At 35.1% G+C, this 16606-nt stretch overlaps 1 protein-coding gene and 1 pseudogene across 2 annotated transcripts; one reads left to right on the top strand and one right to left on the bottom strand.

Moving 5' to 3' along the window:
- Positions 1-442: 442 nt before the first annotated feature.
- LOC143537905 (uncharacterized) lies at positions 443-7016 on the top strand. The gene is made up of 11 exons (XM_077031570.1): positions 443-817; positions 1521-1642; positions 1915-2359; positions 2448-2566; positions 3740-4496; positions 4585-4983; positions 5063-5239; positions 5323-5547; positions 5627-5963; positions 6037-6223; positions 6311-7016. The coding sequence occupies exons 1-11, from the start codon at positions 623-625 to the stop codon at positions 6792-6794; spliced, it is 3447 nt and encodes a 1148-aa protein (XP_076887685.1). The 5' UTR covers positions 443-622; the 3' UTR covers positions 6795-7016.
- An 823-nt stretch (positions 7017-7839) lies between these two features.
- LOC143537904 (ATP-dependent DNA helicase Q-like 4A) lies at positions 7840-14266 on the bottom strand (annotated as a pseudogene). The gene is made up of 25 exons (XR_013136161.1): positions 14140-14266; positions 13882-14077; positions 13645-13794; positions 13387-13444; positions 12998-13279; positions 12730-12910; positions 12143-12639; positions 11809-11940; positions 11574-11660; positions 11347-11474; positions 11113-11233; positions 10874-11025; positions 10670-10805; positions 10456-10579; positions 10300-10370; positions 10154-10222; positions 9968-10069; positions 9706-9864; positions 9534-9614; positions 9289-9450; positions 9140-9195; positions 8935-9070; positions 8746-8840; positions 8579-8656; positions 7840-8235 (listed from the first exon to the last, which is right to left on the bottom strand). The product of XR_013136161.1 is annotated as an ATP-dependent DNA helicase Q-like 4A (transcript).
- Positions 14267-16606: the final 2340 nt, after the last annotated feature.

Genomic DNA, 16606 nt, shown 5'->3' with positions numbered 1-16606 from the left:
GAGTACAACTAGTATAGTTTTTCTAGTATAAATATATGTAAAGTGTGATTTTCATTCTTAATAATTTTGAGAAGACTCGTGGTGATTTATCTTAAAATTATCGGTGTTTTTCGTGTTGTTTTAATGCTCGATCAAATTACTTCCAGCATGAGTAATATGATCCGTGGGAGAATGAATCAGGTATGAAATACAATATGTGTTATTGACAATTTGACATCCCTAAATAACTTCCGATTTATAGTTTTAGAGAGAGAAAAAAAAAGTTTACTTGAGGGACTAAAATTGATGAATAATATACTAAAAGGTGGAAACCGTAAGTTTGATTACGTTGTAAATATATTCCGAATTCACCCCCTACGGTTCCAGGATCGTCATTTATCTTTTTTTGTAATCCGTTTTCTCTCTCTACAAATTATATACGTATATATTATTATATATATACGCCTCCATAGACAACGCGTGTGCATTCAAAACACTACTTACATTATATCCATCCACACACACAAATTCAATTCCTAATTCAATTCCTTCTTAAAGCACTAATAAAGTGTGATCGATCGATTGATTGATTGTGTAAGGGTTTATAAATATATAATATACGTTGATTAATTTGTAGTTGACGATGGAGGTTGGAGTGGATATTTCACCGGAGACTGGCGGAGTGGCGATGGAGTTTCCGGTGGTTGACGGTGCAGGCCTGTCGTCGCCTCCGACTTTGCCGCCGAGGCTTCGCAGGAGACTGACGGAAACGAAGGCGTCTCCGGCGAGTGTTGAAGAAATTGAAGCTAAGCTTCGTCATGCGGATATTCGTCGACAGGTTGTTTGTTTGATTAATCATTTAATCAGTATAATTAATATTGATTGGTGAAGTTGTTAGGTTTTGTTGATTTGATATGAAGAGTATTAAATTATGTGATTAAATTTTACTAATTACTGATGATTATTATGTTTATGATGAAGAAAAATTTATTTTATCTTTTTTAAGTTTTACTAATTACTGATGATTATTATGTTTATGATGAAGAAAAATTTATTTTATCTTTTTTTTTAAATAAACTAAATAAAAATTGTTTTTGTTGTTTAAGCTTTCTGTTTGTTGTGGAAGGTTGTCCTAGAGTTAGGTAGGGTATTTCTTCAGAATATTTAATCATGTTGAATTTACTTGATAATCAAACAATTGGGTTTCATGTATTAACTGAATTAACCGCCTAAAAGCTGTATTAATTTCTTAATCTTTTTCTGTTCTTGGCCTAAAATTCTTTAGGTAATATGTCTTGACTTGCTGATTTTTGTTTTTTTCTTGATTTTGATTGTTTGCAGAAATTTGCTGTTTTTTTTGTTCTGTTTTTTTTTTCTTGATTTTGATTGTTTGCTGAAATTTGCTGTTTTTTTGTTCGTTTTTTTTTTCTTGAATTTGATTGTTTGCAGAATTTTGCTGATTGTATTTTTTCTTGATTTTTAATTACTTGAAGAAAGTTTGTTGATTTTAAATATTAAGTCTTGATTTTGATTGATTGCAGAAATTTTATGAGCATTTATCAAGCAAGGCGCGACCAAAGCCCAGAAGTCCTCCACAGTCTGGTTATGAGCAAAACCTTGGTCAACGTCTTCAGGCAAAGCTCCTAGCTGCAGAACAGAAAAGGTAATTTTTCTTGAAAAATATTCCTCCTGTTTTATTTTAACCAGATGAAACCAACCAAGCCAAAAAAATTTTGTAAGTGACCACCGATTGTGACATATACCTGTCACTTAGGTGCTAACTAAAGTTGTATTTGATCCATGTGAGGTTTAGTTATTATCTACCAGCCTAATATTTGGCAGCTTTTGTTTGACAAATTTATTCTTAACTGCTTTCTTAGTGCTTTATATTTAATTTTGGACCACACGGTTTATTAAACTAGTTTTAATTATCAGATCAAGCATTCTAGCGAAAGCTCAGTTGCGTTTGGCTAAGTTGGATCAATTGAGGCAAGCAGCCAGAACAGGGGTTGAAGTGCGTGTCAAGAAAGAATGTGCGGAGCTAGGGACAAAAGTGGAATCACGCGTGAAGCAAGCAGAAACAAACAGGATGAGAATCTTGAAAGCCTACAAACAAAGAAGGGCAACATTAAGGGAAAGATCATCTCAGTCTCTTACAAGAAGGATCGCCCGAGAAAGCAAGTATAAAGAACGTGTTGGTGCTGCTATTTCTCAAAAACGCGCAGCAGCCGAGAAGAAAAGATTGGGATTGTTGGAAGCTGATATGGAAAGAGCACATGCTCGGCTTTTACAAGTAAGAAAGGTAGCTAATTTGGTGACTCAGCAACGAGAGATTGAAAGAACGAGATTAAGAGAGAGTTTGGAAGATAAATTACAAAGGGTATGTTGAACTTTTGATTTGTTGTCACCAATATTCATTTTGGAGGTGATAATATTTAACTTATTTTGTGAATTGTGCTTGTATACAGGCAAAGAGGCAAAGGGCAGAATACTTGATGCAGAGAGCAAAGTCACATAATTCTGTAGGTGCTAATTGGACCAAGAAAATGCAGAAGCAAGCTGATGATCTTTCTAGAAAACTAGCAAGGTACATGTGTGGCATGCGTATGGTTCTTATTCTTGTGGCTTTATATATAAAGTGTTAGTTGTATTTAGTTATAATTAGGGTTTTAGCCCATATAGTTGGCTAAAGCCCATGGGCCTTTTATGGGTTGATAGCTAGGGTTTACTTGTGTAAAGAAGATGGTTGTTGTGAAAGTAATGTTTATTACTTGAAGGTGTAAGGAAGGAGATCCAATGAAAGATCTTGAGCGATACAGACGGTTGGTTGGTAAACTTAATTATTTAACCGTCACACGACCGGATATCTCCTTTACTGTCAGTGTTCTGAGCCAATTTATGGCTACACCATACACCGGTCACTGGGATGCTGCCCTTCGTGTCTTAAGATATCTTAAGACCTCACCTGGCTTGGGTATATTATACTTCGATCAGGGTCATTGTCGTGTAGGTGCCTTCACGGAAGAAGGAGATGGTCGGATATCAGGGTTCTCAGATGCAGATTGGGCAGGTTGTCCGATTTCTCGACGATCTACCACCGGATATTGTGTGTTTGTTGGAGGAAATCTTGTATCATGGAAGAGTAAGAAGCAACACACGGTTTCCCGGTCGAGTGCCGAATCGGAGTATAGAGCCATGGCAGATGTAACATCAGAGATGACATGGGTTCGTCGTCTTCTCAGAGAGCTCGGGGTTGTTTCTAATGACTTGATGAGGTTATACTGTGATAGTCAGTCAGCCATTCACATAGCCAAGAATCAAGTATTTCATGAGAGGACAAAACATATTGAGGTCGACTGCCACCTTATCAGAGATCGAGTAGTAGGCACACAAACTGATCCTCCTTCCATTAAACCAGTTCATGTGAAGACAAATTTTCAGCTAGCAGACATTCTAACTAAACCGCTCCGGAAAGCTCAGATAGATTTTATTTGTAACAAGTTGGGCATGATTAACATCTATGCTCCAACTTGGGGAGGAGTGTTAGTTGTATTTAGTTATAATTAGGGTTTTAGCCCATATAGTTGGCTAAAGCCCATGGGCCTTTTATGGGTTGATAGCTAGGGTTTATTTGTGTATAAATAGATGTAGTTGTTTATGTATTTCTCACACCTTCAAGTAATAAACATTACTTTCACAACAACCATCTTCTTTACATAAAGAATGCTTACTGAACACTTCTTTTTCATTCATTTGTTAGGTGCTGGAGAAAATTTCTTAAGAAGAAAACCACCTTTGAATTGGCTAAAAACTACTCCGATTTAAACATAAACGAAGATCATGTAAAGTCAATGCCGTTTGAGCAGTTTGCACTTCTGATTGGAACACCTTCCACACTCCAGACTACAAAAGCTTTATTTGACCGCCTTGAGATCCGTTACAAAGCTGCAATAAGCACTGCATGTGGAATCAATTTCAATGGTCAGAATGACATCGATCACCTCCTTAAACGAGTTGTTTCACCTAAAAGAACCACACCCAGAACCCCTACCCGCACAAGACAAGTAAAGAAACCGGGTCCCACCAGATCAGTCTCAAAGACACCTGTCAAGCTGTCAAGGTACCAAGTCAGAGTGGCATTATGCGCGTACATGATTCTGGGTCATCCTGATGCGGTTTTTAGTGGTCAAGGAGAGCGTGAGACTGCTTTAGCCGAGTCAGCCAAGAAGTTTGTTCAAGAGTTTGAGTTGTTGATTAATATAATATTACGGAAGTCTGGTGAAGAACTGGGAAACAGGCCCACATTTAGATCACAGCTGGCGGCTTTTGATTCGGCATGGTGCGCGTTCCTGAATAGTTTTGTGGTGTGGAAGGTTAAGGATGCTGAGTCATTAGAGGAGGATCTTGTGCGTGCAGCGTGCCAGATGGAAATCTCAATGATGCAAAAATGTAGGATGACACCTGAAGGAGATAATGATGCTGATCTTACACATGACATGAAAGCTATTCAGAAACAGGTTATAACAGCATCCTTAATTCTATCTATCTTTATTGCAAGTGGAAAACTGGAGAGCTTTTGTTAAACAATTAATATGTTGAATGCAGGTTAATGAGGATCAGAAACTGTTGAGGGAAAGAGTGATGCATTTGAGTGGAGATGCAGGAATAGAGCGGATGAAGAATGCGCTTTCCGACACGCGAATAACATACTTTAGTGCAATGGAGAATGGTAGTCCAGTTGGATCACAGATTCCACATATACAATCTTCATCCTTGCTGGCAACCCCAAATGCTGACTCAGACAAAAGGAACAAAGAGCCTAAACGTGTAGTTCGTGCCCTATTCAAAGATGATGATCCAAAGCCAATGGTTGCTGCTAGTAATCCTTCTGGAGAGATTGTCAGTATGGAGAATGAGTTGATAGTGAATGAATTTGTGCATGGTCAGCAATATTCATCTGGCAATAGATTGAATGGTGCTGTTGAAGACCAAACAGCAATCAAGGTTAGTCTAATGTCTTTCTTAGCGTGTTTCTGTTATTTAACTGACTGGTGATCAAATATCTAAAATACCCCTTATGCAGATACGAGAGACGATGGAAAAAGCTTTTTGGGATGGGATAACTGAATCTATACAAGAAGACAATTATGACCGTGTTGTTGAACTAATGAAGGAAGTGAGGGATGAACTTTGTCAAATGGCTCCTCAGAGTTGGAAACAAGAGATTATTGAAGTTATTGATGTGGATATTCTTTCTCAGGTATTTATTTTTTCAAATATTTACTACTTTACCATTTGTTTAGATTGCTGTAACCTTTGTTGACGTCCTCTCAAAATATGTAGTTGCTGAATTCCGGGAGTTTAGACATGGAGTACCTCGGGAAAATTATGGAGTTTTCATTGGTGAGTCTGCAGAAGCTTTCGGCTCCAGCAAACGAAAGTAATCTTAAAGAAGCTCACCAGAAAGTCTTAACCGAATTAGCTGACATGTGCCGAGCCAATAATTCCAATCACTCACACGCGATAGCATTGGTTAAGGGCTTACGTTTTGTCCTGCAGCAGATACAGGTATATATAACTGTTTCATCTTTGTTTCCCTTTTCATTGATATAACATTACATTAATATTAATAAATATTATTGTGCAGGAGCTTAAGCAAGAAATTAGTAATGTGCGTATTAAGCTCATGGAACCGTTACTTAAAGGGCCTGCTGGCTTGGAATATCTAGAAAAAGCATTTGCAAAGCGGTTCGGTCCACCGTCTGATGCAATGGCTCGTCTTCCATTGACCATGAGGTGGCTTTCATCGGTAGGAACCACCTATGATCAAGAGTGGAATGACCACAAACGGTTTCTTTCTCGCTTGCAAGACAATTCACCATCAGAAAAACCCATGCTTCCTTCCACCGCTCTTAGAACTGGTGGAACCAGCTTCTCTAGTGGTTTGAAAACTTCATCCGCTGCATCTATAACAGACACTACAGGTATATTTATTGTTTTATATGTTTTTTATAAAATTAGTTTGTTAATTTCACTCAAGAAACTGTTTTGGTTCAGAGAATCATCAATATCCAGAGTGCAAGGGAGAAAAACATGATTTGCTAGTGAGGCTCGGTTTGTTAAAACTGGTGAATGATGTTTATGGTGTGACTCAAGATGATATGCCTGAAACATTGAAGCTTAACTTTGTCCGCTTGAGGATGGTTCAGGCTCAACTTCAGAAGATCATTGTCACCGCTACCAGGTAAGCGGAAATTTTGACCCGTTTACTTAATGATGTATCTATTTGGACCGTGCTAATATCTGAATAACTTTGTGAAATTGTGTGCAGCATTCTAGTCCTTAGACAAACACTTGTGGTGGAGCAAATGATATCAAGCCCACAGAAAGTCGAAACCGCAATACAAAAATGTTCAACTGAGATTTTAAAAGTTCTTGACACGGTGGAGAGTGTGGGTCTCGAGGAGATTATGGAAGTTCTGAGCAAAACTGTAGAGGGATTTGACCGAACCAATGATGCTACAAAATCCAAGTCGAGAAGACTTGTGATGGCAAGAATGTTGAGAAAAAGTGTGCAAGCAGAAGATGCGGTTTTTGTGAAGGTGTCTCGGGCGGTTTACCTGGCTACTAGAGGGGTGGTGCTTGCTGGCGGTGGGGACCGTGGAAGACAGGTGGCAGAGATGGCGCTCCGCCAGGTGGGGGCGGCTGTTCTTGCTGATAGGGTGGTGGAAGCTGGGGCGGTGCTGGGAGTGATGGCGAGTGTGGCCGAAAGTGTTCATGGGCCGTGGTATGATCGGTTGATTGAGAATGTGTGAGGACCATTTGACTGTAGGTTGGCTTGTGGGTTTGTATATAAATGTGGCTTGTGTAGGTGATTTCGACACATAATTTATGTAGTGATTTGGAGACATAATTTATGTAGTGAATTCCGTACATGTAGTGGTAAATAGTGTAAGGAGGTTGGTTATGTATAAAGTGGTCACTAAGTTTATGTATGTAAAGGGAATGAATTAATGAATGAATAAAAGATACTTTCTGGTTGATTTTAGATATTTTTATCTATTTTAACATATTAATATGTTATTGTAAATTTCATCAATCTTGTTATCATCGATGGAACAAGGGGTAGGGGTCAGGTCGGTTAGACCCGACAACGACCAAGTGTATCGTTAGTAGTAGTCGATTTTTAGGGCTCGACCACATGTAATCACTGTTAAAAGTAGTTGAAGTCATTAACGGCGAGTCTTTCCTTATCGTTTCCAAAAGAATCAACAAAACTCCTAATACTTGATACTTCCCTTATGGTTTTACGATTCTTGCATTGTATTTCCTATATATTGAACTTTTTGTTTGAGAAATAAGAATCAGAAAATTGTTCCAAGTTTGGATTCTCTTCTCCTCTTCAAGTTTGGATTCTCTTCTCCTCTTCTTGTTCTTGGAGCTTGACCCGCTCTAAGGATCTATCATGCGTGATCTATATGCGTCTCACAATAACAATCGTTTTGTTTATTAATTAAATTAAATTCATGTAAGTTGAGCAGTTGAGGTTTGATAAACTAAAACAGCACCATTAAACTGTAGTTATCAAAATAAAAACCCATGTTCCATTAACTTGTAACATTAAAAGTTAATAAAGTATTAAAGTTGAGTAGTTTTGTAAGTCATTAAACTTGTAACATTAAAAGTTAATAAAGTGGAGTAATTTTGTAAGTCTCCGGCATGGGCCATTAGCATTGTAGTGTGTATAGGTTAGACGTTGACTTTTTATCTAGTCAAAAGAAGGTCGTCGCAACATTTGAAATAAGCAAGCATTTGGCCATCGTTGAATATTCCAGAAGATGTTTTTCTTAATGCACAATTAAAGTTGGATGCTTGAATGGATTAAAGTTGGATGCTTCATAAATCGTAACTTAAAAATAACAAACAAATATTGTTCCATATAGTATATACCATAATAAACTACATATAGCATTTGTAATGTTACCAAAAAGGTAACTCTTCATCCATGATCCATCATGCTGATTAATGTCCTAATCATCATCATCATCATCCAGATGAAGAACACGATGAACGTGGGGTCCGTTCGACACCGACTTCTCTGAACTAGAAGCAGGACTTGCAACAAAATCAAAAACTTTCATTGGATTCTCGTTTGAACTACTACTGCTGTCATTATTTATGTTGCCAATGTAGTATTCATTGAGGGTAGTCTCAATGGTTTCCAGTACTTTATCCCCATATTTGCTTACTTTTGCCCTGCAACATAACTCACCTTGTTATTAGCAATTTCAACACATAAATGATTAACATTAACTTAAAAACTAATCATATTTCAGTTACACTAAACTTGAAAGTAATATTAATTATTATTCATACATTATCAAAAAACAGCTGTATAAATGTTAAGATTCTATATTAATTAGATTATATAGGTTTCTTTAGATGATTGTAATAGCAACCCTTGAAACCATGCTCTCCAATTTGTTTCATTCAAAAAAAGTGTTACATAACACACCCCGACCCGATGCGTTAGCAAACCCGCCCAACCGACCCATTTTGCCACATCATACTCAATTTTGGGACCATGAAGACTACTTACTTGCCAATGCCATTAATCTCAAGAAGCTCTTCTTTAGTTCTGGGAATCCTGTTGCTGATATGTTGCAGGGTAGCATTGCTAAAACATTTAAACAAAGCAACCTATGAGGACACTACAATCATTATATAATAATAACAATAATAATAATAGTAGTAGTAGAAACTCACCTAAAGATATGGTATGCCATGACCCCTTCCCCTGCATCTTTAAGAAGGAGAGTTCGAAGTGTCTTCAAAGCCGAGAATAATTTTTCATAAAGATTCTACATAAATGAATATGGTTATTGTTAGAAGCGAAACCTTGACCCATTATTTATAACTGGTTAAACTCAGATTATTTAAAATTTTACAGCATACCAAGTCTACATATGGTTGAGTTTAAGCAGGAGTATCTACACATGGAGGAATTTGTTTGGATGCTGTCAACAACCCCTTTGCAGGAGTCATTGTGTTATTTTTACTAAATTTAGATACTTTAACCGCACAAGGAAACCTACAAAGAACATCCTGCAGTTAGTTGTTATCTGATCCAAAAAACATGACAAAAAGAAATATGAAGTACCTTAAAATTATGGTCTGCATGCCTCCAAGTAAATTAGAAGCCTTCTTTTCATTTACCTAAAACACAATTAAGGCAAAACCGCCAACTGTCAGTTTACAAAAGATGATAATTTTTATAAAACTAGGGAATTAGAGTATTGAAAACCTTACTTTTACGACTGATGACACGCATCCATAATACTCACTTCTTTTAACATCCTCTATAAGAATCTCCTCAACGACAAGTTGATGCAAGACACGTAAAGCTTCTCCTTTTGCAACACTTTTTCCCGCACCATGTAAACTTAAGGTATTGTGTTCATACTTTTTTACCTGCATTTTAATGTTTTTCAAGTGACCAAATTTGCAAATCACAAAAAGATTTAAAAAATGTTAATGGCTTCAGAAAATATTACAGTTTGACTCAAAGAACCTCTGTAGACTTCCAAGATATGAGATGCTGAGAATTGTTGACCCACATATTTCACCAATTCAACCTGCAAACAATCATAATTACTATTAATCTATTTTTTCAAATATATAGATTACTATTATAATAACAGAAAACAAATTCTAGAAGATCATTACCAAATGTTTTGCTATCTCAGTAACATCCTTGTCTACAAGGTTTTGGGCCTTTAAACAGTTATCACAAGTTTTCCTGCAGCTGGCCGGGTCAAACTTTTCTCCAAAATGAATAAGTTGTAAAAATCGTCGACATTCAACATCATTCTCACAGTAACTGACCTGAAGTAATTAAAAATAAAGTTGGTTATAATATACATTATAATAATAATAGTTTAATACCGGCCTGCTAATATCAAAGTTTAAACAATAATATTAAATGTACCATGCGCAAAAGGTTCTCAGTATTAGTTTCCAGTACCCTTCCAGAATTTACATTACAGTTTTGCTCCATTAATCCATGACTAAGCATATGCTTGACCCGAATCTTCAAATATGGCAATGTAATAACACAAATTGTAAATTCAAGTAAAAAAGTATCAATAAATTAATGATGTGATTAATGACTTACATAATCACTATAACCATAATACAACACACAAGAAGCACGCTGTCCATCTCTACCTGCACGCCCACATTCCTGTTTTATAAAAAAATGCCAATTAATTGACTAAATTATTTAAAATCAAGGAATGGCAATCTGATTAGGAAATATACCTGGTGGTACCCCTCAATGGATTTAGGAAGAGAATGGTGAATGACAAACCGAACATCCGGCTTATTAATACCTAAAAAAACCATGTTATGGCATTATTAATATTAAATATTAATCATCTACTAAGCAACCGAAAGACTAGATCATCATATTCATACCCATTCCAAAAGCCACAGTTGCACATATAATATTAATTTCATCTTTACTCCACATCTTTTGAACTGCTGCACGTTTATCAGGGTCCATACCTCCATGATAATAGGCAGTCTTGAGCCCAAATTGCTAAGAAAAATAATATATATCCGTCCATAAGTAAATTTAACATTTTTAATTACAAATTATGAGAAATAACAGATGAATACAATAATGAACCTGTAACTCTTCAGCTATTTTTTCACAGTCCTTTTTTGAAAGACAATAAATGATTCCACATTCATCAAAATGATTGTCATTTATGAACTTGCAAATATCCTCCACACATTGTTTTGTCTTGGGGATAACTGAATACCTGTAATATTGGCATGTTTAGAAGATCAACACTAATAACAGCCCACTGTACCTAATGCCAACTCATACCTTAAATTTGGACGGTTGAAACTTTGTCGAAAAACAATGCAGTCAACAAGACCAAGAGCCTGAACAACATCTTCTTTGACACTCGTTGTTGCAGTAGCAGTTAATGCCAACACAGGTATGTTTGGAAACTTTTGCTTCAAGATACCGAGACTCTATACAAAATTACAAAGTACCCTTTATTAATAAAGATATAATCAACTCCAAAACCATAAATAATTAAAACAATATATATTATATACCTGGTAATCTGGTCTGAAATCGTGTCCCCATTGGCTAACACAATGAGCTTCATCAATCACAATTCTATCTAGTAATTCTCGTGCATATAAGTTTTCCAATTGACGTAACAAAACATCACTTCTGTATTCACATTATTAAATATTAAATCATTAATAGCTCTGCAACATGTGTGTGAACAAAATTTATAATATCAGAATAATAATAATAATAATAATAAGCTATGAAACACACACTTTGCTATTTTTTCAGGGGTGGCATATAACAGTTTGTAACGACAACGTCCTGAGCATAGTTCTCTGAGAATTTCTTGTTGCTCGGTCCATTCCATATTTCCACTTAAGTAGGTAGCATATATGTTTGCCTATAGTGTAATCAAACTTGAAAACTCAATATGAAGAATCCAATGCAGATGAATATGGAAATGTTTATAGAAGTTAAAAAACCAAATAATAACACATACCTGCAATAAATGCATTATTTGATCTTGGATAAGAGAAACAAGTGGTGAGATTACAATAGTCACGCCTGGAGAAATTAGAGCAGGTAGCTGCAAGAAAGTGTGCAAAGACACATTCAAATGCACTTCATTAGACAAATTAAAAAGGTTAATTACGTATAATTTGTATTATTTGTTAACCAATCAGTATATGCATATATACAAGCATCAAAAATCAACAGAAAATAGTATGACGTACCTGATATGTGAGGCTTTTTCCTCCACCAGTTGGCATCAAGACAAAAACATCATGTCTACTCATTGTGGCATTAATCACCTCTCTTTGGTTGGGGCGAAAAGAATGATTCCCAAACACTTTCTTGTTATTAGCCTGAAATCAATTGGTCAAAACAGGTAAGTTGACCTGAAACAATATTTTTCCTATAAAATTTAAATTTTTCACTTGATAATAATCCACGTAACAAATCACTTTTTAACCATTTTTTTCTAATTCACTCATTTGACCTTTGAAGCGACTCGGTTAAAAGTAATCGGGTCCATTGAAAAAGTCAAAACGATAAAATGTTACAAACCTCCAACTTTTTGGTCCATGGAAAATCTCTCTTGCTCCATTTATCATCATCTGAACCTTCAATATAATTAACTTCAACATATTTGCGGATATAGTCCCTCTCAACGGGAGCTGAGAAATCACCAAAGTTACCCATCGAAGAACATGGTAATGCTAATAGGTCCCCCTTATTATCCTCATTGGTTTTGGTATGCATGTAAAACCGATCATCAAGTCTAACAGGATCAATCCTTGAAGAATATGTTAAAGGAGTTGCATACTGTAAAGCTCTAGCGGTTGTAACTGTATATGCAGAAAAGTTTGATTTGCATTCAACATTATCTATCATAAGATATTTTTCAAGTTGTTTGATTTGCTTATTCAACTGAAGCCTATCGTTACGAAGCTGTTCTATTTGATCTGAATTCAATTCATCAACATTATCAAGGAGATCATTTGATATGGAAATTAGCATATCCTTCATAATTTGCAAATGAGTTGCGGCTTCTGGACAAGCTCCTAGCTGAAACAAATTCAGAAATTATTTCTAGAACCTTCCTTATAATAATATGATGACATGAAATTTGGTTTTATAAAGTTTTAGATTACATGCCTTAAAACCATGACCGCATTCCACACATAGTTCTTGAGGTAAACTTTTATCCTCACATGTTGTAGTACAGTTACTTGCAGTTGGGGTGAAAGGTGGAAACTTTGAAATCGATGGTCGTGGCGTGCAAATTGACATTGACTGGAAGCTGTCTGCAATCATTTGATCCACATCAAGATTCTGCAATTTGAAATAATTAAAACTATTACAAAGATATTATTACACATGTATTAAAAACTCAAGGTTTATGTTCCTTAGTATCCTTACTACATTCATGTCCCTTCCAGCTTTAGCAACAGAAGTGGTAACTGTTTCTAACGGCTCAGTCACAAGCCCATGATTACTATTTTTTATATTAGCATCATCCAAATTTTGATCTATCGGGAAAGATTCTGTAAATTTGTTATTTGCATCAGAAGAACATTGTTCAGTAGCTGTTTCAGAATCTTGAAAAGAGGCTGTATCCCCATCCTTTGCCACTGGCCGGCTTTTACCAAGATTTACATAACTTCTAGAAGACAACTTTAGGTTGGAAAGAGCTTGCCAAGCCTGTCAAAAGCTTATATGTTTAGAAAGTTCCATTTTTTAAGAAAGTATATCATAAAAATTGACCATCTAATGGTTTTTGAAGAGTAAGAGATCAAATATTGTATTACCTTGTCAACTTGTGAACCGTGTGCCGTTTTACCGTTCAGAAATTTACATGAGAATGATCTGGAACAAAGAAAAGAAAGGTAAAATCTCAAACTTAATATAACCACGCAAGGAAATTATATAAAGCTTCTTAAAGGAACTATTTGCTTAGCACATTATATTAAATAACAATTAAGTGCTTTGAAACATGAATAATCTACAGGGATGAAAAATCATGTTAACCAAATTAAGTGCTTGCTTACATTTCGGTTTGAACATACCTTGCAGTTGCAGCCATTTCTTCTGCAGCCGATTCCTTTTGTGGCGTCAAAGAAAAAAGAAAGTTACATTTCAATATTTCGTCTTGTAATTTGGCATGTTGACCCCAGTTACTTCTCATTGGCTTGTTAGCATCTCCACCACAGCTGCTGCTACAAAATTCCATCCGATAAAAAAACATTAAACCTAACCTTAAATTAAAAAACAAAGAGAAAAAGAACTAGGGCTACTATTCTAACCTCACAAGTGCTTCTTCTAGGTCACCCATTGATATGTTCATCTATCAATAACTAATATGAAACATGAAAAGATCACAGGAACAGCCAAAATAAAAAATTCAAGGCACATGATCATTAAACACTTAATTATTGCAAGAGAAAACCGACTCAAAACTCGTTACATACAATAATTCTCTATTAATCATATATCCAAAACCTCTACCCAAACCCTATATTTCTAGATCTAACCCTAACTTGGTGACCAAGACTCATATTTACCGTAAACTAAACCCTATATTTATAGATCCTTCCATATTCACCGACTAGTAAAGACGGTCCGGAATTACCATGTACTAACAAATTTCACTTCTAAACAGATCATATTAGGTCTAGAGATTAAATGCCCTAAGCAAATAGCTTGCAATTTAGGTCTACTGATTAATTAAACTTGTGAACCAATTTGTGCATTTCATAATATAATCAGAAATGATAAACCTAATTATCAGAAACACTCATCAGTTAACCTATAGACGTAAATCCCTAAACAACATATATGTGAGCAGTAATATAGTGTGGTAAATAAAGACCTTAGACCTAGTTCATAATCGAAGATCAATTGAATGTAAATGTAAATGGAAATGTAAGAAGCTACAGCGATTGATGTATATGAAATTAATTGATGGATAGCAACTGTATATGACCAAGGTGTGGCATCGTTGACGGTGGTGGTGCCGGAGAAGAGCGTTATTGAAGAGAAGAGTGTGGCGGGATGAAACGTTGACAATTTGAAATTTTGAAATATATATGTTAATAGTATATACTTAATATACGAGCACTCGTACAGCTTATGTTAGAGCATTCTCATTCCATCTCCCATAATTATATGAGGGGATTGGTAAATTATAGGGTCGAGTTTTGAATGATTGTGAGTGTAAATTATAGAGTGAAGAGATAAATGTAGTGATTTTTTGTAAATTTGGGGAACTTTGTTTGCCCCTATTTATTTTTTAATATTTGTTAGATTGGTTGTGGGTAGAGGAGAAAGAAAACTGTAATGATAAAGATATAAAATATATTATTTAATTGAACAGTAGAGAGAAATGTAGTGCTTTTTAGTGTAATTATAAAGATGGGGATGGAGGATGGGATGTAAATGCTCTTACATAAAATAAATGCTCAAAATAGTATTATTGTTCGAATAATTTATAAAGTAAAGATTAAAATAATAACAGGACTCGTATATATGATACAAGAATAAACACATAAATTGGTATTGGCACTCGTATACACTTATAACACAAAAATAAACGCTTAAAATAGTATCGACACTCGTATATATTGTACAGAATTATAAATGCTCAAAATAGTATTGTTGTTTGTATAATTTTTAGAGTAGTTAGAATAATAACGGGGCTTATATATATTATTCAAAAAATAAATGTACAAATTGGTATTGGTACTCGTATAAACTCATAACACAAAAATAAACGCTCAAAATAGCACCGACGTCGCATTTTTGTAAGTTATGCTTACACCGACATCGCATATTAATAATAGCAACATTTTTGTAAGTTATGCTTACACCGACATCGCATATTAATACTACGTTATTATAATAACGTAATAACAATAGTAATAATATTTATTTAGTATAACAATGGTTTGTCTAAGTTTAATTTGCATAATGTCATTACTTTTTTTTAACCTTAGAACCTTTTTCAAAATATCACATTTTAATGATAAGCTTCTTAGACCATGCGTAGTGGTAGTGAGAGAACGGGGGGAGAATTTGTCACTCAGCGCCCAGTCAACAAGAAGATGAATTTTATTTTAGGGTGTAGTGGTGGTGTGGGGGGAGAGATTAGGAGGAGAAGTGTCATAATTTTAGTGGTTATACGAGTTAGAAAGGTAATAAAAATCATGTGGGCCCCACTATTTGTTTAACTAAATTCAAGAGTAGTTGTAAAGTGATTGTTGTTGTATCGTCTTCTATAGTCTGAAAACTAGTTCATTGCAAATGATAGGGTTGATAAATATGTGAAAAATCGACGCAAATGATAGGGTTGATAAATACGTGAAAAATAGAAAAGGGTTTAACTCCATTCCGTTCATGAATCAGGGTTTGATATATTTCCATAATTTATATTCATGGTGGTTTCTTTCTTTACCGGATTAAAAGTGGGTTGTATCCTAAATCTTTAAAAATAAATTATTTGATCGTATGGGTGGTTTTCCATTATCTATGATCTTGTTGCTTTGAGTATGGACTAGAGACTTAAGAGAGGTGGATTCTGGTCATTTGTTTGTATTTTGTTGTTAGCCTTGGTAATTGTTGGTTCTTTAAATTTTGTCCCAAACAATTATATCATAGTTCATAATCATTCATTCCTCCATCACCATTTGTATTTTAATCATTAATAGCTGAAGCCATTTTTATTATTAAAGAAGCAAATATTCAACACAGACAAGATGTAAATATTAAAATTCACAAGCGAGACAACGATAACTTTTGAAAGGATTTAATGGATTAAATTTGCAAAACAAAACGACGTCAAACTTGTCACATGAAGGGAGTTCTCTATGTGATCACCCTCTATCAAGATAATAAGGTGTTTGGGTGAGCTTATAAAACTTGTTTATTTGCTTATTTGCTTCTTTGCTTATTAAAAAGCAAAAGATGTTTGACAAAGTTCCTCCAAAAGTTTCAAATTGAAGCTTTTCAAAAGTGTCTTTTGTTTTTCAAAAA

Source organism: Bidens hawaiensis, unplaced genomic scaffold, assembly GCF_021521415.1.
Source record: "Bidens hawaiensis isolate Kalapana, Puna unplaced genomic scaffold, B.hawaiensis_p1.1 tig00011436_1, whole genome shotgun sequence".
Taxonomy (NCBI): Eukaryota; Viridiplantae; Streptophyta; class Magnoliopsida; order Asterales; family Asteraceae; genus Bidens; species Bidens hawaiensis.
The sequence above is the reverse complement of the archived record's forward strand: the minus strand, read 5'-3'. Positions and strand labels throughout refer to the sequence as shown.